The sequence below is a fragment of the Podarcis filfolensis genome, assembly GCF_964270895.1.
Source record: "Podarcis filfolensis genome assembly, chromosome: 1".
Lineage (NCBI taxonomy): Eukaryota > Metazoa > Chordata > Lepidosauria > Squamata > Lacertidae > Podarcis > Podarcis filfolensis.
Genome location: NC_139604.1, coordinates 130,160,916 through 130,181,911, shown reverse-complemented (window position 1 = coordinate 130,181,911; position 20,996 = coordinate 130,160,916). Strand labels below are relative to the sequence as shown.

The window sequence follows — 20,996 nt, the reverse complement described above, 5'->3', positions numbered from 1 at the left end:
CACAGGGCATCCTGTATCGGTTTCAAGCTTACCTTCCTCAAAGGGTGTTTCTGGGGCTGCTGGCATCCTTGCAAGGTTTCTGTGCGAGCTTCTTGGCTTTTGAAATGAGTGTGTATCAAGAAGTCTGAAGTTCGGGTTAGAGGCAAAGTCACATATTAAAGGTAAAGGGACCCCTGACTATTAGGTCCAGTCGTGACCAACTCTGGGGTTGCAACGCTCATCTGGCTTTATTGGCTGAGGGAGCCGGCGTACAGCTTCCGGGTCATGTGGCCAGCATGACTAAGCCACTTCTGGCGAACCAGAGCAGTGCACGGAAACGCCGTTTACCTCCCCGTCAGAGCGGTACCTATTTATCTACTTGCACTGGTGTGCTTTCGAACTGCTAGGTTGGCAGGAGCAGGGACCGAGCAACCGGAGCTCACCCCGTCGCAGGGATTCGAACCGCCAACCTTCTGATCGGCAAGTCCTAGGCTCTGTGGTTTAACCCACAGCGCCACCCATGTATGGAGGCACAAACTCAGCTCTCCCTCTCAAGGTGGACAACTCAATTGGTGAGAGCAGGGTGTTGATAACACCGAGTTTGCAGGTTTGATTCCCCTTATGGGACATCTGCACATTCCTCCATTGCAGGGGGTTGGACTAGATGATCCCCAGGGATCCCTTCCAACTCTAAAAAAAATACTGTGATTCTAAATTCTAATTCTAGGTGTCACCTGTTTGACACACATGCTTGCCAACAAGTACCTGTTGCACTTGCATTTTACAACAGTACATTACTACAGTAAAAAAAGACCCCATCCAAATGTTATATGCAAAGCAGCCTTCTGTAGTTTCTATAGCTGAGCCTTCTGCACCAGATCTTGTGACTCCATCAGGATCCTGGGGCGTGGTCTAAACCAGCTTTCCCCAATCTTGTTGTTGTTTAGTCGTTTAGTCGTGTCCGACTCTTCGTGACCCCATGGACCAGAGCACGCCAGGCACTTCTGTCCTCCACTGCCTCCTGCAGTTTGATCAAACTCATGCTGGTAGCTTCAAGAACACCATCCAACCATCTCGTCCTTTGTCGTCCCCTTCTCCTTGTGCCCTCCATCTTTCCCAACATCAGGGTCTTTTCCAGGGAGTCTTCTCTTCTCATGAGGTGGCCAAAGTATTGGAGCCTCAGCTTCAGGATCTGTCCTTCCAGTGAGCACTCAGGGCTAATTTCCTTCAGAATGGAGAGGTTGGATCTTCTTGCAGTCCATGGGACTCTCAAGAGTCTCCTCCAGCACCATAATTCAAAAGCATCAGTTCTTCGGTGATCAGCCTTCTTTATGGTCCAGCTCTCCCTTCCATACATCACTACTGGGAAAACCATAGCTTTAACTATACGGACCTTTGTTGGCAAGGTGATGTCTCTACTTTTTAAGATGCTGTCTAGGTTTGTCATTGCTTTTCTCCCAAGAAGCAGGCGTCTTTTAATTTCGTGATTTCCCCAATCTGGTGCCCTCCAAATGGTTTGAATGAAAACTTCCACCATCCTTGTCCATAGGTCACGTGATCTTCTGGAGAGCTTGATGAAGAATGCAGTGTGACTCGAAAGCTTGCACGCTGAATTGTTTGTAGGCAGCCCCCAAGGCGTAATACTTCTTCTTTTCTTCCCCTCTCTTTTGCTTTCTCAGCTTTTTGTCGGGCACAAAAGGGAAAGCACATATTTGTCTAATTAAGTGTGGAGTGTCTAAAACGTAAAAGGAGATATAAGGCCGGGATGCTCACCACACCGGCACTCTGAATAGTGGCTTTTTCACAGATGACCTGCGATAAAGACAAAACACATCGTAAGTCCAGAATTGGAGGACGTAAGCGGCTTTCCCCCTCCCCTTTGCCCCACATTTGTATATAATTATTTGACATCCAATTACAACCAAATTATTCTTGCTCCAACTCATAAAATAAATAGAAATCTATTACTGCGCCCGACGATGTCGTGCAGCACGCTTGAAATTAATAATACAGATTTCTTTCTCTATTGATGCCGCAGACAGTCTCTGCCCACCCGCCCGCCCCCAATGGTAGTTTATTCTCACCGTGTTCCGCTGCCAGTGAACAGCTAAATTACTATGTTGAAAGATTAAGGAGCCCATCATCTCTCCTTAGGCAGGAGAATCCTTTGAGACAGCCCTCTGCTGAGAACGAAAGGCTTGCAAGATGCCTGCTTCGTGAAGCTGTGTCTCAGATATATTGGGTGCTCTGATGTCTGATTTTGCATCCTTGGGGGCTGTTCTAGCCTAGCAAAGCTTGCTCGGGGGGCTAAAACCATCTAACTCCTTCCTGGGATGTTCAAAATCATAGCAGGAAGTTGCGTTATACAGTGGTACCTTGGTTCTCAAATGCCTTGGTACTCAAACAACTTGGAACCCAAACACTGCAAACCTGGAAGTGTGTGTTCTGGTTTGCGAACTTTTTTCAGAAGCCAAACGTGTTCCGTTTTGAGTGCTATGCTTCCAATTTGAGTGCCACCCTTCCGTTTTGAGTGTTATGCTGAGGTCTGTCTGTTTTTGCTATTTATTTTGCGTTTTTTGCGGCTCTTTTTGTTTTGTTTTTCTGATTGTGTGGAACCCAGTTCAGTTACTGATCGGTTGATTGTGTGACTGCAGTACATGGTTTATTGCTTTCATTTTATGGATCAACGGTCTCGTTAGATAGTAAAATTCATGCAAAGTTGCTGTTTTAGGCGTTGTTTTAAAAAGCCTGGAATGGATTAATCTGTTTTGCATTACTTTCTATGGGAAAGAGCGCCTTGGTTTTGGAACAGCTTTGGTTTTGGAACGGACTTCCGGAACGGATTAAGTTTGAGAACCAAGGTACCACTGTTCAGAGTCAGCCTATTGGCCCATCTAGTACTTGCCACACTGACTGGCAGCAGCTCTCTGGCATTTCCGGCAGGAGTCTCTCCCAGCCCTACCTGGTGATGTCGGGGGTTGAACCTTGGACCTCTGGCATGCATGGCAGACACTCTACCACTGAACTACAGGCCTCCATCGAGGGCTCAGAACATAAGAAGAGCCCTGCTTATCATAGAATCGCAGAATTGTACAGGACCCCAAGAGTCATCTAGTCCAACCCCCTGCAGTGCAGGAATCTCAGCTAAAGCATCCCTGAGAGAAGGCCATCCAACCTCTGCTTAGAAACCTCCAAGGAAGGAGAGTCCACGACCTCCAGAGGGAGTTCATTCCACTGTCAAACGACTCTTACTGCCAGAAAGTTATTCATGGTGTTTAGTCGGACCCTCCTTTCATGTAACCTGATGTCAGGTGTGTGCATGCAGGAGCCAGGCCCTGTGGCCAATAGGACTCTGCAGGACTGGGGCCTTCCTAAGTTTGTTCTGAAGAGGCAAGGTGTGGCCACACAGGTGAGGCCGATTGGTACCGGTAACTCACAGCACCTGGTGGCAAGAGCCAGGAAGGGATATAAGGTCAGCATTTTCCCTTCAGCTCTTTGCCACAGCAATACGTTCCCTGCCTTGCTGTGTTTGGCTCCTTGCTTCTTGATCCTCGGACCCCTGACTTCGTGACTCCTTGCTTCTTGATCCTCGGACCCTGACTTCGTGACTCCTTGCTTCTTGATCCTCGGACCCCTGACTTCGTGACTCCTTGCTTCCTGACCCTCGGACCCCTGACTTCATAACTCCTTGCTTCCTGACCCTCGGACCCTTGACTTCGTGACTCCTTGCTTCTTGCTCCTCGGACCCTTGACTTCGTGACTCCTTGCTTCTTGCTCCTCGGACCCTTGACTTCGTGACTCCTTGCTTCTTGCTCCTCGGACCCTTGACTTCGTGACTCCTTGCTTCTTGCTCCTCGGACCCTTGACTTCGTGACTCCTTGCTTCTTGCTCCTCGGACCCTTGACTTCGTGACTCCTTGCTTCTTGATCCTCGGACCCTTGACTTCGTGACTCCTTGCTTCTTGATCCTCGGACCCCTGACTTTGCGACTCCTTGCTTCTTGATCCTTGGACCCCTGACTTGACCGCTCCAGTTGGTTGAAATTGGCACTCTTACAGGTGTCATGCAGCGTATTTTTCGCTCTATAAGACGCACCCGACCATAAGACGCACCTAGTTTTTAGAGGAGGAAAACAGGAAAAAAATATTCTGAATCAAATGTTGTTGAAGAGGCTTTGCGTGGCAATCCCTCTTGCTGTTCTGGCTTCAGTGAAAGCAACACAGCCTGCATTCGCTCCATAAGACGCACACACATTTCCCCTTACCTTTTAGGAGGGAAAAAGTGCGTCTTATAGAGCGATAAACACGGTAATACCCGTTCTGCATTCAGAAGAGATCAATCTTCTAGTGTGGAAGCAGTTACACTTTGGAACTCCCTGACGATTGACACCAGGCAGGCTGCTTCGCTGTGCTATTTTTGGCACCTGCTAAAAGCATTTCTGTTTAGACAAGCCTACGCAAGTGCTTAGAAAGTGGAGGCCAATCTGTTTCAGTATTTTTAAGTTTTAAAGTAGGGCTGATTTTACTCTTTTACCTTTTGCAAATCGCTTTAAGGTTTTCTTGCGTTTTTTTACAGTCAGGGGGTGTGTAAATTGCATGAAACAAACAAACAAAGGAAATAAAAAATAGAGGACCACAAGTTTCAAGCTGGAGCTTGAAGTCAGGTACCCACAGGTTGTGGAAGCCCATGTCTGGAGTTGGTACGACATCCCTGACAAGTGATGATGAGGAATTCTTTCAAATTCTGGGCCTCTTCAGCAATGGGGGGGGGGGTGCAAAAGTGGGGTTAGGGGCGGCATTCTCCAACCAGGGAGATTTCTGGGGCAGGGAGGTGAAATTTGGGCAAAGCTCAACGCTGCCACCCAGAGCTTCTCCAGAAAACTTTTTGTTTCTATGTGACCAGGGATGATGGAAGCTATAGATCATGGGTAGGCAAACTAAGCAATGGGGGTTCAGAGAAGAAAAGAGAAATGGGGCAACAACTAGGACAAAATTGATCCCCTCAGTAATACGTAGCAAGGCTATCATGTTAAAGCTGAAGATCATGGGTAGGCAAACTAAGGCCTGGGGGCCGAATCCGGCCCAATCGCCTTCTAAATCCGGCCCACGGACAGTCCAGGAATCGGCGTGTTTTTACATGAGTAGAATGTGTCCTTTTATTTAAAATGCATCTCTGGGTTATTTGTGGGGCATAGGAATTTGTTCATACTTTTTTTCAAAATATAGTCCGGCCCCCCACAAGGTCTGAGGGACAGTGGACTGGCCCCCTGCTGAAAAAGTGTTCTGGCCCCTGCCATAGATCCCCAGATGGGGTCTGCTGGTTCCCTTGCATTGCTGAGACCTCCCCACTGCCTTGCCCTCTCTCCCCATAAGCAGCAGAGCCCAAGAAGCTAGGGGGCAGCTCCACCCCATTGTGAGAGCCTCTTCCCCCCACATTATTTTTTGGTTGGCCCAAGTCTGTCTTGAGAAACAATGAAGTGTGCCTCTGAGGGAGGGGGGAGTCATTCCGCTGGTACCTCGTTTAAGCAGTTGTCAATCAGGGTAATTACCCCGCTTAAACAGTGGTAAAGTTGGAGCAGGCTTACCCATCGGTTGACAGTTTATGACGGCAGGATTTTTTTCAGGAGAGTGGAGAAGATTTCTCCAAAATAGTGGGCTAGAAAAATGTATCAAACGTTTCTCAGATCTGGGGGGGGGGGGGGAAGTGTCAGAATATGAGTTTGACATTTGGAGCTTGGTTATTTTCGCATTTTTAAAGTTTGCATTCTTGGAGGGGTACTTACAAAGAAAATGACTTTTTAAGATTTATTGGTTAAGGTTTACTCCTGAGCCTTTTCGTCTCCTGAGTAGCTAACCCTACCCAAATCCAGAGTGGAGTCCCTAAGGCGTTTGGAATTATTACAATTACAATTATAGTTAAAGGTAAAGGGACCCCTGACCATTAGGTCCAGTCGTGGCCGACTCTGGGGTTGCGCCGCTCATCTTGCTTTATTGGCCGAGGGAGCCGGCGTACAGTTTCCGGGTCATGTGGCCAGCATGACTAAGCCGCTTCTGGCGAACCAGAGCAGTGCATGGAAACGCCGTTTACCTTCCTGCTGGAGCGGTACCTATTTATCTACTTGCACTTTGACGTGCTTTCGAACTGCTAGGTTGGCAGGAGCAGGGACCGAGCAGCAGGAGCTCACCCCGTTGCGGGGATTCGAACTGCCAACCTTCTGATCTGCAAGCCCTAGGCTCTGTGGTTTAGACCACAGCACCACCCGCGTCCATCCACACAATTGTATTTATTTAAATTTCTATACTGCCCTGCATCTGAGGATCGCAGGGTGCGGTTTACAATATAAAAACACAAAAATACATACCATAGTAACAAACAACCCCCCCCCCCAGTTTAAAAGGCCTTAAGTTGTTTAATTAGACAAATGCCTGGTAGAAGAGCAATGTTTGCTCTAAAAGGACGACTTGCAATGAACCAACCTGTTTAAAATCAAATCAGACCTGACAGCGCTGTCAGTTTAATGTGTGATCAGTCCTCACTGGCACACTCTCAGCTTTGCGAAGATTGCTGCTGTTATTGCTTTAAAGTGTTTACCTGGATTGGGAAGGAAATATAAAATCACACACCGCCTTTTCCCTTTGAGTGGCACTTAAAGTGCGGAGCCCGAAGTTCCCTTCGTGTCTCTTCCCCGCCCAACTCTGCATTGTTTCCTTGTTTGCTTCCATAAATCACATTAATATTCCAGCCCTGTGAAATGAGCTGATAATGGCCCTGTCACTTGTCATCTAGTGTCTTAAAAGCACGGAAGATATGACAGCAGATGGTGAGATTTTCTCATCCTGCTGGCTGGCTGGCCGGCCTCCCTGCGAGCCTTTGCAAAGGTTTTTTGGTGAAAAGCCAACTTGAACCTGGAAGACTAAGGATGCCATGGTCTAGGATCGCCGCAAACCTAGACAGCATCTGAAAAAGTAAAGACATCACCTTGCCAACAAAGGTCCGTATAGTTAAAGCTATGGTTTTCCCAGTAGTGATGTATGGAAGTGAGAGCTGGACCATAAAGAAGGCTGATCGCCGAAGAATGGATGCTTTTGAATTATGGTGCTGGAGGAGACTCTTGAGAGTCCCATGGACTGCAAGAAGATCAAACCTATCCATTCTGAAGGAAATCAGCCCTGAGTGCTCACTGGAAGGACAGATCCTGAAGCCGAGGCTCCAAGACTTTGGCCACCTCATGAGAAGAGAAGACTCCCTGGAAAAGACCCTGATGTTGGGAAAGATGGAGGGCACAAGGAGAAGGGGACGACAGAGGACGAGATGGTTGGATAGTGTTCTCGAAGCTACCAGAATGAGTTTGACCAAACTGTGGGAGGCAGTGGAAGACAGGAGGGCCTGGTGTGCTCTGGTCCATGGGGTCACGAAGAGTCAGACATGACTAAATGACTAAACAACAACAACAACAGGATCGCCGCAGATCTCTAGCACTAGAGGCAAGTGGCTCAGGATCCTTGGTTTGGTGTTTTGCGAATGAGAGACGGCAGTGGTGTATTGGTCGGAGTGTCAGGTTAGGACCTGGGACAGACCAGGGTTCGAATCGCCACTTGGCCATGAAGCTCACTGGGTGACCTTGGTTCTGCCCTTGCCTCTCAGGCTAGCCTACCTTGCAGGGTTGTTGAGGAGATCAATGGAAGAAAGGAAGAAACATGCATACTCATTACGGGATAGTGGGATACCAATCCAATAAGCAAGCAAACAAATCATATCCAGTGAACACTTGGGATTGTGCACTCTGCCTGCTCCCCTCCATGCAAATGGTAGTTCCTCTGCACCTAGGCAGGGACGCAGGCAACAGGACCAGTGGTCAGGGATGATGGGAATTGTAGTCCCAAAAACATTTGGAGGGCCGAATTTGGGGGTGTCTGCCTTACACAAATCCAGAGTGGAGTCCCTAAGACCGTTGGATGGTGCTTTGTACGCCTCCTTCTGGCAACTCCTTCAGCCCAGCTGTTGCCAAACGTCTTGCTCTTTGGACCGCATCAGTGAGGCTGAGAGGTGGGTCTTGTCCTTTGGGCAGCCCAGGACCTCCGGACCTCCAGCCACCCTGCCCAGTCTTGTGCCCCGGGGAGGTCGCTTTGGTGCTGCTAACACAGCAAAAACAACCTGGGGGGCAGCAGTTACAAGTTATAAGCTCAACCTGATGGTGTAAGATATGAGGGCTACAGGTTGCCTTCATCGGTGGGAGAGATCTACTGCCTGCCGTAAGCTATGCTTCACGAATAGCTGCCCCAGCTGCAACAAAACATGTCTCTCCCCTATCAGTTTCTACAGCCAAAGCAGGTGCTGTAACTCTCCAATGATTTGACTTCACCCCCAAAGGCGCACTCCTCTGTTGTCTCCCGAGACAGATGAATTCGAAGAACCAAGCAGGAAGCGCTGGAGGAACAGGAACCTGGTCAGATATCAACTCCCCTATCTCCCTGGTGACCTTGGGCCAAGCGCTCTCAGCCTAACCTACCTCAGAGGGTTGTTGTGAGAATAAATTTGGGCGCGAATGGTGACTACAAGCCCTGTGAGCATCTTGAAGGAAGCACATTATTATTATTTTTAATGCAATCATTGGAAACATTTGTCAATTAATTTCCTTTCTCTGCAACCTAAATTTCCTTTTCTCCCGGAACCTAAAATGGGAGTCGGTAATGCTTCTTGATCTTGCCGTTTAAGTGTACAGTGGTACCTCTGGTTAAGAACTTAATTTGTTCTGGAGGTCCGTTCTTAACCTGAAACTGGTCTTAACCCGAAGCACCACTTTAGCTAATGGGGCCTCCCACTGCCGCTGCGCGATTTCTGTTCTCATCCCGAAGCAAAGTTCTTAACCCGAGGTACTATTTCTGGGGTAGCGGAGTCTGTAACCTGAAGCGTCTGTAACCCGAGGTACCACTGTATTGGATTTTGATTTCTCCTGCTAAAGATGCTATTTGCTCCAGTGATTCTGGATGAGCTCTGCAGCCGTGTGTTTTTCTATCGTCTCCTCCGAAACACTGCTTTTGTCTGCCGTGTTGATTTCCAGGACTTCCCCCTCGCTCTGTGATATTTAACTAAGCAGCTGAAAGCACCGGTTCCCCTGTCTAATATTAGACCTCACCGGCAGAGAAGTGCTTTCTATTCTGGTGAGATGCAGCCAACCTAAGCTCATGCATTTTCATGGCACGAAGGGCTCACAAAACAGCGCCGCATCTTTCCTTTCGCTGTGCTGTTGCCGAAAGATAATATGCCTCCTTTGTGGGCTTTCGGGGGGGTCGTTTCATTGCGAATGGGGTGCCTTGATTCAGAAGGGGCTTGCTGTCTCTTAGAAGTGGAAAGAGGGTTTTTTTGGGGGGTAGGGATAAAATATTAAGAGGGGTACTAAGATCTCTGGCCATGCCCAAGAACTGTGCAAAGTGCTGGCTCTGAGGTCAAGCCTTGTCTGAATGTGTTGCAAATGGTTTCTCCGGGAAACAGCAGATCTGACGGCAGCGTCTTCCGAACAGCATCTCCAGACACGGCAGAGAGGTACCTTGTGCCACAGGGCAGGGAGGGGGGCAGCCCTCTCCCCCCAAAAAATGTGCGGGCAAAAGGCGGCGAAGAGGACGTAGAGTCTCAGTGGAGGGCGATTTCCACAGAATGAAGAAACATACCGCGAGAGTGGCACCTTTGCAGCCCTTCAGTATTTCCACATTAAATTCAGCTAGATCAGACGGTAAATGCCATTTTATTTCCTCCTATGTACCTTCCGACCTATTCCACCCCCGCCAAAGAAACCAGTAATTTTTCATTTAGATTTTTGTGTGTGCGTGTGTGACGGAAAGGCCATTTGTTGGAATGTTGATGGAATACTTTTATTTCTTAGTTTTGGTCATGCGGTCCCCATAATGTCTAGCTTTTTCACTGTATTGAGATCCATTTCTGGCAATTGGGGGGGGGGGAGGGGGAGACCAAACAAGGGCAAAAAAAGGGGTTGTTGTTAATCTTTCATATTTAGTTTGTGAAGTCCTCACAAACCAGCTCTCTCAGATTGCCTCTGTTTCCCAATACTATTTCAGTGGGGGAATCTTTCATTTCTCTCTGTGTGTGTTAGAAGTATTTTATTATGTTGCAGCGGGTTGTGAAGATCGTCTACTTATCCTGAGTTTCAAATAGTAGAAAATGGTGGGGGGGGGGGGACAGGAGAGAGAAAAGGACAAGAATCAGTTTTCTCATGAATAGCTTTAATCCAGGAATGTGAAGAGAATGCACTTTGCACACCTGTCCACAGGTGTGCCCTGTTGATGGAAGAGATGGAGGCGGAATCCACAGAACCTCCAGAGTGGGCTCACCTGATCTGGGTGGATCAGGACTCTCAAGGGCTACTAGCCAGGATGGCTGTGCTCTGCACGTAAAGTTGGGGGGGGGCCAGCAATGCTTCTGAATACCAGTTGCTGGAAACCACAGGAGGGAGGAGGGCTCCTGTGTTAATGGCCTTCCTACAGACATCAGGCGTGACCACTGTGAGAACAAGATGCTGGACTTGATGGGCCATTGGGTTCTTATGACCCAGACCAGATCATGAATCGGCTTTAGTCCACTGTGGAATACTCAGCCTTGAGGTGGTCCAAGGACTCCAGCCATACCTCCGTCCATTGCACAGTGGTACCTCGGGTTAAGTACTTAATTCGTCCCGGAGGTCCTTTCTTAACCTGAAGCACCACTTTAGCTAATGGGGCCTCCCGCTGCTGCCGCGCCGCCGGAGCACAATTTCTGTTCTCATCCGGAAGCAAAGTTCGTAACCTGAAGCACTATTTCTGGGTTAGCGGAGTCTGTAAACTGAAGCGTATGTAACCCGAGGTACCACTGTATGTATGTGTGTGTGCGTGTGTGTGTGTGTGTGTAAATATGTGTGTGTGTGTAGGGGCGCGGGTAGCGCTGTGGGTTAAACCAACCTAGCAGTTTGAAAGCACATCAAAGTGCAAGTAGATAAACAGATGAGCGCCGCAACCCCAGAGTCGGTCACGACTGGACCTAATGGTCAAGGGTCACCTTTACCTATATATATATATATATATATATATATATATATATATATATATATCTGAAGGACCTAATGTGTGGGTCTTCTTCTTCAGACCATGCACTTTGTATAGAATACAGCAAGTCCCCCATGGGAACTCAGATACGTAAGCTAATCGTCATATGGCACCTTAAGGGGACACGGGTGGCGCTGTGGTCTAAACCACTGAGCCTCTTGGGCTTGCCGATTGGAAGGTCGGCAGTTCAAATCCCTGCGGTGGAGTGAGCTCCTGTTGCTCTGTCCCAGCTCCTGCCAACCTAGCAGTTCGAAAACAGGCCAGGGTAAGTAGATAAATAGGTACCACTGCGGCGGGAAGGGAAACAGCATTTCCATGTGCTCTGGTTTCCATCATGGTGTCCTGTTGTGCCAGAAGCGGTTGAGTCCTGCTGGCCACATGACTCGGAAAGCTGTCTGCGGACAAACACTGGCTTCCTTGGCCTGAAAACGAGATGAACGCCACAACCCCATAGTCGCCTTTGACTGGACTTAACCGTCCAGGGGTCCTTTACCTTTACCTTTATCATATGGCACCTTAAACCCATGTTACAGTCCCCACAGTGCAATGTCTCGCCCTGACCTAGCCACTGTGATCCACGCAACTGTCACCTCCATACTTGATTATTGTAACTCACTCTACGTGGGGCTGCCCTTGAGACTGACCCAGAAACTCCAGCGGGTGCAGAATGCCGCAGCGAGACTCCTCATGGGGTCCTCGCTGTGAGATCACATTCACCCAGTGCTATACCAGCAGCACTGGCTCCCGGTGGAGTACAGGATCAGGTTTAAGGTGCTGGTTTTAACCTTTAAAGCCCTATATGGCCTAGGACCCTCGTACCTACAGGACCGCCTCCCCTAGTATGTCCCATGGAGGACCTTACGGTCTTCAAACAAAAACACCTTGGAGGTCCCGGGCCACAGGGAGGTTAGGCTGGCCTCAACCAGAGCTAGGGCTTTTTCGGCTGTGGCCCCAATCTGGTGGAACGCTCTGTCACAAGAGACTAGGGCCCTGCGGGACTTGACATCTTTCCGCAGGGCCTGCAAGACAGAGCTGTTCTGCCTGGCCTTTGGCCAAGGCACAGTCTGACCCCCTCCTTCTGTAATCCTCACAGAACTCTAGCCCAACAGTTGCCATTAATTTGACTCTGAATTGATTTTAGAATGAAGTAATTTTAGAATGTATTTCAATTAATTGATTGTGATTTTATGTAAACTGTGTTACTGTTGTTAGCTGCTCTGAGCCCAGCTTCGGCTGGGGAGGGTGGGATATCAATAAAATATTGTTAATATTATTAACAAGATTACAAAGCTGAAAATGAATTGTGCCTATCGTCAGCACAACGGAGATGTCAGTTTCCTTCCTGGCATCCAGAGATCTCTACATGGTTGCAGTTGAACCCTCACCAGGTGCAAAATGCGCCTGACACCTGGGGAATTTCTAGCACTGGTTCCGTCGTCCTTGGACAAAGCTACAGGAAAGCAGCTTGGCTTCCTCCCCTGCAAAAAATGCCTGTTTGGAAAATGGATGAGGGTCTAGTGGAGGAAGGTCTTATCTGTGCCAGCTGGAGGGTTTATTACGGCAAGGAGAAGCTTGATTTGTGACTGGGATCCAATCGGAGAGGTGGCAGCAGCAGCGGTGGGCTGTTCAAAGTGGATCTGGTTCCATGGATGGTCAAGTAGCATCCTTAGGATCTGGTGGGGCCAGCTGGTTCCAGGATCAATTTGCTGGGAAGTCCCAAGTGTGCGTCTGCATGGTGGATTCACACAAGTCAGGGAATCCATGCCAAGATCAGTTCATAATCTGGAGTGACTTGCCAGCGCAGGCGCCATCTTGTAGGTAGGCCAGAAGGTTCTAATTTCAAGCCAGGATAAAAACCAGGTTTGCAATCCCATTTTGAGGAGGTGAGGTGGCTTAAAGTGCAAACCGTTGTTTCCTAGTTTAGGTGGAACAACAAACAATGGTTTGCAAAACACCATGAAGCAACTGAGCACTCTGACCGTACAAGGGGAGGCGAGTGTGGAAGTCCAAAGTTCCTTCTGAGATCGTTCTTACGGTTCCATATATTGGTTTGGAATGATGTCCAAAATGAGCAATCGAATAATACATGCACATACATGATGTAGACAGAGCCTCTCAGTTAAAAAAATAAATAAATCTGTGTTTTTAATTTGGGTTGGTGGAGAGCTATGTCTGTTGCATTCATATAGTGTTTCATTTGATAGTTGTCTTTCTTATTTGGTATTTGCATCCCATGAAACTTGCAACTCGCCTGGACCAGGAAACATAGCTGTCAACTTACAGATTTGAAAATAAGGGACCAGTAGCCTCGAAAATAAGGGATCAGCAGCCAAAATAAGGGATTTTCCAAGCACAGGTATGTTCAACTTCTGAGCCCCTCCAAGCCAAAGGCAGAAAGCCCAGCCAGCAGCCAAACGAAGCCTCAAGCGGTGGTTCCCACAGCGCAGCAACCCGGCAAAGGGGATGCAGCAAGGAAAACCACGTCACCTCTCCACTGGGAAGCGCTGAGCAAAGGCGAGTCCCCAGGCAACGCGGCCGATTTGATCGGCACAAGGCATGCAAGCTCCACCCCCCAGTCGTTCTTAGACTCCTTATTGGGTGAGCAACGCAGCCAAGCAACACAGTTGGAGCCTCCCTCCTCCCTGGCCGGCAGGGAGGGAGGGAGAGGAGCTGCTTCCTTTGAAACCCGGAAAATTTAAGGGACATCATCAATAAGGGACAGCAGCAGGAAACGGCGCTGGGATAAGGGAGTTTCCCGCCAAATAAGGGACAGTTGACAGCTATGACAGGAAGTGGAGTGGGAAGATTCCAGCTGATCAAAGGGAGCAATTGCTGATGGGACACAGTTCATACCTAACTTAAGAAGATCTCAGACTATTGCCCCTTTCTTACACCACAGAAAACTAGTTTATTTTGCTTCTCTCTCTCTCCTCACCCTTTATAAGGGGTGATTCATTCATGACTCGTGCTGATGACAGATGCATTGTAAATCCCACCCCCCTCAGAAAATGTCATTTTCAGATGGGCTAAAGGGACCGTTTGGGATATCCTGCTATGTTTGGTCTTTGAAAAGTGTGAGCACGCAGAACGTTTTGAAGAGCCTTCCATGAACTACGTGTGCTGGTTTTTTCCCCTCGCTGTCCACACGACATCCTCCATAATCCAAACAGATCCAACGCTTTGGGTAAATTAATGCCCTCATTTTCCTTCCCCGTGTAAATCTGCATTGTCTCCTGGTGTGGAAGACCAGAAATTCTCCTTTAAAAAAAAATATTGAATCAAAATCTGGTGCTCTAAGCCGATGACAGGATAGGAGAGCAAAGCTGCATTTTTATATTTGAAGGAAGCTCTGGCACCCTAAAATCCCAGCACAACACCTTCTTGGTTTACAAATCAAGCTTCTTATTTTTTTAAAGAAAACAATATGGTGCTGGGTTGATTCACAAAGCAGGTTTGCTTCACTGGTGCGCGACGGCTGTAAAGAAAGAGAACGCATCGCATTTTTGTTTTAAACCCGACGTTTAGAAAAATCACAGGAGAGGGAGAAGGAGCTCCAGCTGATGGAAATTATCCCTGCCGCTGATCATTAGGATGGTTAATAACCCTGGTGATTGCAAACACCATAATGATTGCAAGCGTATTAAATTGCATGGGGCAAGTGGATGAAACATATTCGTCAGGTCCTGCTGGATAAGTTAAGCCACGGGTCCCGAGTTCAGTTCCCAGAACATCCAGGTAGGACTGGGGAAAATCCTGGAGAGCTGCTGCCAGCCAGTGTTGGCCATACTGAGCTGGATGGACTGGGGGTCTGGCTCAGCAGAAGGCAGCTTCCTATGCACCCATGTTTGCATGGCAGAGAGAAAGTGTGTGTCGTCAGCTCACCCCGTCCCACATGGGGAGAAAGATGTCGGAGGGAGGAATGATCAAATACTGATGGCCCCAAATTGGGGGAAATTAGCAGCCAAACCTAACACATGCATATTCTTGCTAGTTAGCCTGACAAGGGGTTAATACCATAGTGCTGAATTGCTGGTAGGCAGCTACTCAGACCATAGAAGTACAATTGGTAGAGAGGGCTCTGTGTGATGTCATTTCCCCTCCTCTCCTGGAGAGGAAAGAGCATAGAGTACTTCCTGTTCCCCTCTCTCTTCCTTTGACCAGCATTGAATGCAGACATGTCTCTGTTTGCCCCAGCTTTAGGCACATGCCTGAAGCTGGTTATACTGTAAATACAAGTGTTTTGCTTGAACAGGTTTTACTTCTGCCATTGCTAATCAATGTGAGGTTATAAGTGAGTAAATTATAATTTTAAACTTACTTCCCATGTTGTGGTAAGAAAGAGGAGCCAGCTTACTTCATGGCTGGACTTGCTCAAATATCTCAAGGGCTGTCGTGTGGAAGATGGAACAAACTTGGTTTTCTGCCCCCTGCTCCTGAGACTAGGACCCAAACCAATGGTTTCAAGTTTAAAGAAAGTAAATTCCGACTAAACATCTGGTAGAACTTTCTGAGGGTTTGACACGATTCTGCGATCCTCTGTTGTTGGCAACGGAGGTGTGCGCCTTTGGGGATGAAGTCAAACACAAACTGTTGGAGAGTTACAGCGCCTGCTGTGGCTGTAGAGACTGATACAGGAGAGACATGTTTTGTTGCAGCTGGGGCAGGTGAAAGTGTCCGGTTGTGCCACTGCACATGCACCACGGCGTTTCTTCTCTCTGTGCTCCTCCCAGAGGTCATTCCTTCTCTAGTCACTGCTTATTGTAACCTCACAACGCAGTGTTGATCGAAACTCTGCAAACCTGTAAGCTGAATGGCCTGGGTGGGGACGGTCCAGCGCTCTGTTGGAGAGCACACACTTTGCTTGTGGAAGGTCCAATTTGTGGCGTCTCCAGAACCAGCAGTAGTCTTCAAGGAAAGATCTCTGTTAGAGCAGAAAATACTGGGGCGAGCAGACAAAACAGCTTCCGCGATGCCCAGAACCTGGGTTTCAGAGGCATTTTCCGCATCTCGGACTCTCCTCTCCCTTGGCTGCCCTCTCGTTTGTCTATACAAACTGCCAGGTGACTTCAGGAACCTCTGGACCAGGCTGCGCTTCTGTTTGGGGAGAAATAAATAAATGAAGCCCTCGGAACATTTACCAGAATGCATCGGTTCACCTTGAGGGTCAAAGCACATCCATGCAGCACACTTAGCTGTGTCAGTCTGAAAGGAGACAGTTTGGAGCTTCGCAGCTGCTGTAGGATGAAATATTGATAAGCTGTCGCTCCTCAAACATCCGGGAAGAGTAGTTTCCCCGGTCAAGCAGTGTCACCGAATTAAAGACGATAAAGAGCTGGTCAGAGCTCTCCATTCTTTGGGGGGCAGGGGATTAAGAAAACAGGTTGGCAAAAACTTTGACGTTGGATTTTTTTAATATTGAAGACACCTTTGGTTGTGAAAAGGGTGAAATAAATAAATCAGCTGCGACTCCGGCAGCCAGGTAGCCTAACCTTTCCGCCAAGTCCTTTGTGGGCTGAATTCTGAGGCTGCCTGTTTCACCGCCTCTGCAATTCTCAAGGTAAATGCCGGCCGTCTCTTTCAATTATGCAAAGAGCCTTCGCAGACCAAGTCTAGATTTGGCCCTTTAGAAAGGGAGGGAGGAAAAGTGAAATAAACTCAGAGTCGTGAGTGGATTTCATGCTCTTTATTCAGCTCATAGTGGTGAGGAGGGAATGAATGTCCTCTCAAAGTATCTGCTTTATATACATTATTTACACAATGGGCTGCACGTGATTGGCTAATTCCGGAATTCACCTGTAGGCCAATCAGGTTGTGGATTCACTTCCATCTGGAGCCGTATTGGGTGGCTCCTGCCGACCAATCATACTGCTGCATTGTTCTAGGACCAATCAGACTGCTGCATTCTGAATCCTATTGTTCTAGGACCAATCAGACTGCTGCATTCTGAATCCTGTTGTTCTAGGACCAATCAGACTGCTGCATTTTGGATCCTATTCAACTTAGTACATAACAAAAAGAAAGCCTAGATTTGATTTAGAGCATTCCTGCCCAATCAGGGCGAAGCTGGATGTTACAGGGATGTGAGACTGCTGAGTGGTGGCAACAGAGCTGATGATAAATAGTGCTGATTAATAATACCTGATAATGTAGGAAAAGCTTTGGAAAGCCACCTCCTTGCAGAGACACGAGAAGTTGATGGATTGGACAGAGGTGGCTGCCTGTTGGTACCCTGTATGGTTAACTGTTCCTGTCTTTTACCCTCCCAGGAGAGCATGTGCAGAGTACAGTGGTACCTCAGGTTAAGTACTTAATTCGTTCCAGAGGTCCATACTTAATCTGAAACTGTTCTTAACCCGAAGCACCACTTTAGCTAATGGGGCCTCCTGCTGCTGCCGCACCGCCGCTGTGCGATTTCTGTTCTCATCCTGAAGCAAAGTTCTTAACCTGAAGCACTATTTCTGGGTTAGCGGAGTCTGTAACCTGAAGCGTATGTAACCCGAGGTACCACTGTATGTTGATGGCTGGAAAAAAACTGGTGGCACAAAAAGGGTGTCACCTCTATCCTTAAGGGTTGGTAAATCGAGTGGCAGAGGTGATAAAATTGACTGAGAGGGTTGTTGTTGTTTAGTCGCTTAGTCGTGTCCGACTCTTCGTGACCCCCTGGACCAGAGCACGCCAGGCACTCCTGTCTTCCACTGCCTCCCGCAGTTTGGTCAAACTCATGCTGGTAGTTTCGAGAACACTGTCCAACCATCTCGTCCTCTGTCGTCCCCTTCTCCTTGTGCCCTCCAACTTTCCCAGCATCAGGGTCTTTTCCAGGGAGTCTTCTCTTCTCATGAGGTGGCCAAAGTCTTGGAGCCTCAGCTTCAGGATCTGTCCTTCCAGTGAGCATTCAGGGCTGATTTCCTTAAGAATGGATAGGTTTGATCTTCTTGCAGTCCATGGGACTCTCAAGAGTCTCCTCCAGCACCAGAATTCAAAAGCATCAATTCTTCGGCCATCAGCCTTCTTTATGGTCCAGCTCTGACTTCCATACATCACTACTGGGAAAACCATAGCTTTAACTATACGGACCTTTGTTGGCAAGGTGATGTCTCTGCTTTTTAAGATGCTGTCTCGGTTTGTCATTGCCTTTCTCCCAAGGAGCAGGCGACTTTTAATTTTGTGGCTGCTGTCCCCATCTGCAGTGATCATGGAGCCCAAGAAAGTAAACTCTTTCACTGGTTAAGAAAAGCATCAAGGGACCTTTTGTATGATGCGGTTTTCTTGGGCCGAATTTACGAGGACCTGCTATAATTTAGATTAGGGGTGGGGAAACATTTGGCACTCGGGGGCCACATTCCATTCTGGATATCCTTTCAGGTGCCACAAGATGGTGGGCGGGGCCAGTGGCAAAAGTGGGCGGAGCAGTGAGTGCGAACAGATTATTGGTTTGTCTTTGTTCTGATTTTTAATTATGTATTTTGCAGTTTTGGTATTGTAATTTTAGGTTGTGTACCGCCCTGAGATCTACGGGTTGATATATAATAATAATTAGGGTGGTATATAGTAATAATAATAATAATAATAATAATAATAATAATAATAATAATAATTTGTACAGAAGTAAGGCCCACTGTGTTCAGTGGGACATTTTCTCTGATGGGTGGAGAGGTCCTAGGAAATCTGAGTTGGACCCTGTGTTTCAGTCTTTCAGTCTTTCTGTTTTGGAATGTGCGAATTATTAGGTAGGTTTGTCGGTCATTGAGAACTGAATCTACTGAGCAGGTTAAATCATTAGCAGGATTTTAACCACACTTGTGAACTAACGGAAAGTACGGATAATTTGGAAGGATAAAACTTGGATAGTATTGATATGCAGTTGTAAATATTATCACCAGGACACATGGAAGAGATGGGGGGGGGGGAGTCAGGAGATTCAAGTAATCTCGATATTTGGATTTTGAATTTGTTGTTGTTGTATGTTTATAGTGGTTATAATCACACACACACACACACACACACACACACACACACACACACACACACATATATATATATCACAACTGAATCTGCTGCCATCCCTAGTCACAACACTCTTTGGCTTTTGCTGCAAGAGACTGACTCATCTATAACTTTGGAAAACATATATTTTGCTCTCCGCTATATACAGTACCAGGGACATGGGTGACAAAGATCCGTATAGTTAAAGCTATGGTTTTCCCAGTAGTGATGTATGGAAGTGAGAGCTGGACCATAAAGAAGGCTGATCGCCGAAGAATTGATGCTTTGGAATTATGGTGCTGGAGGAGACTCTTGAGAGTCCCATGGACTGCAAGAAGATCAAACATGTCCATTCTGAAGGAAATCAGCCCTGAATGCTCACTGGAAGGACAGATCCTGAAGCTGAGGCTCCAAGACTTTGGCCACCTCACAAGAAGAGAAGACTCCCTGGAAAAGACCCTGATGTTGGGAAAGATGGAGGGCACAAGGAGAAGGGGACGACAGAGGACGAGATGGTTGGACAGTGTTCTCGAAACTACCAGCATGAGTTTGACCAAACTGCGGGAGGCAGTGGAAGACAGGAGTGACTGGGGTGCTCTGGTCCATGGGGTCACGAAGAGTCGGACACGACTAAACGACTAAACAACAACAACAATGGCTGCGTAGTCTCTGCAGTAGCCAGGAGCACATTCACACCATTAAAGCTAGTGCACCAGCTACACCCGTTCCTTGAGATGTCTGATTTGGCTGCAGTGACAAATCCTGCTTTGATCACTGTAACTGCTCTACGTAGGGCTGCCTTTGGAAAGGGCGCAGAAACTTCAACCTTCCTCAAGAGCTGCAGCCAGATTGTCGACTGGGGCTAGTTAGGAGCAGACGACTCCCTTGTTACAACAGCTCTGCTGTTGGGGATAATTCAGACGGAAATCCCCAGGTGTCAAAAAAGGTTATTTATGTATGCCACTACTGCGTAGATATAAGGGACGTGGGTGGTGCTGTGGGTTAAACTACAGAGCCTAGGGCTTGCCGATCAGAAGGTCGGTGGTTCGAATCCCCACGACGGGGGTGAGCTCCCATTTCTCAGTTCCTGCTCTTGCCAACCTAGCAGTTCAAAAGCACACCAGTGCAAGTAGATAAATAGGTACTGCTCTGGCAGGAAGGTAAACGGCGTTTCCATGCGCTGCTATGGTTCTCCAGAAGCGGCTTAGTCATGCTGGCCACATGACCCGGAAGCTGTACACCGGCACCCTTGGCCAATAAAGCGAGGTGAACGCCGCAACCCCAGAGTCGGCCATGACTGGACCTAAGGGTCAGGGGTCCCTTTACTTTTACCTTTATATACAGTACCAACCTTTCCTTCTTCTTCTGCAACTCATATGCTTTTGTAGCATTAGATGCTGCAAATGTTCAGTCTGAGTAAGAAAGGGGACTGGAGTAGTTGGGTTGGGTTCTGAGCTACCACCCTCCCTCTCTGCTGTAACCTCAAAATGCATCTGCCAAAATGAGAAGAGGCAACTGCTGTGGACGATGCCGTCATTCCAGGCTGATCTCCCCACCTAACCTGTCAGATGCGTCTAGCAAGGATTCCCTGGACCAGTTTGAGCAAATGGCATCAACTTCAGCAAAGATACTTGAGATACTTCCCAGCATGGGAAAACGGGAAATTCCTCCTGGGTCAAAGTTGCCATCACCAGAAGACTGTGAGAAGGTGCTTTCTATGGGGTGGTGGCTCCCAGCTCTTGCTTCTCAGGGGCTCAGGGTGAAATATGTTTCATGAAAATAATAATTCTGGAGCTGAGACCATATCTTTGGATACTGAAGTCCTCAAGCAAGTCTGGCCAAGGTTGTCCACCATGAGGAAAAGGACTCCTGCCAGTGCGGAGAAGACCTCTCTTCTTTATGATTGCATTGCCTGCCCCTTTACAAACATGGCCATCGGGGC

General features: G+C 47.9%; 2 protein-coding genes across 3 annotated transcripts in view; one reads left to right on the top strand and one right to left on the bottom strand.

Annotated features, from left to right (window-relative positions):
• Positions 1-11,767, bottom strand: part of TBPL2 (TATA-box binding protein like 2) — a 246,019-nt gene extending 234,252 nt beyond the window's left edge. The window contains exon 1 of the mRNA XM_083619315.1: positions 11,716-11,767. Within this exon, the coding sequence (XP_083475441.1) occupies positions 11,716-11,760 (45 nt within the window). The 5' untranslated portion in view covers positions 11,761-11,767. The remainder of the gene's footprint in view (positions 1-11,715) is intronic.
• The window catches only part of LOC310762905 (solute carrier family 35 member F4), a 164,408-nt gene that overhangs the window by 88,253 nt on the left and 55,159 nt on the right, over positions 1-20,996 (top strand). The gene's annotated exons all lie outside the window — the stretch shown is intronic.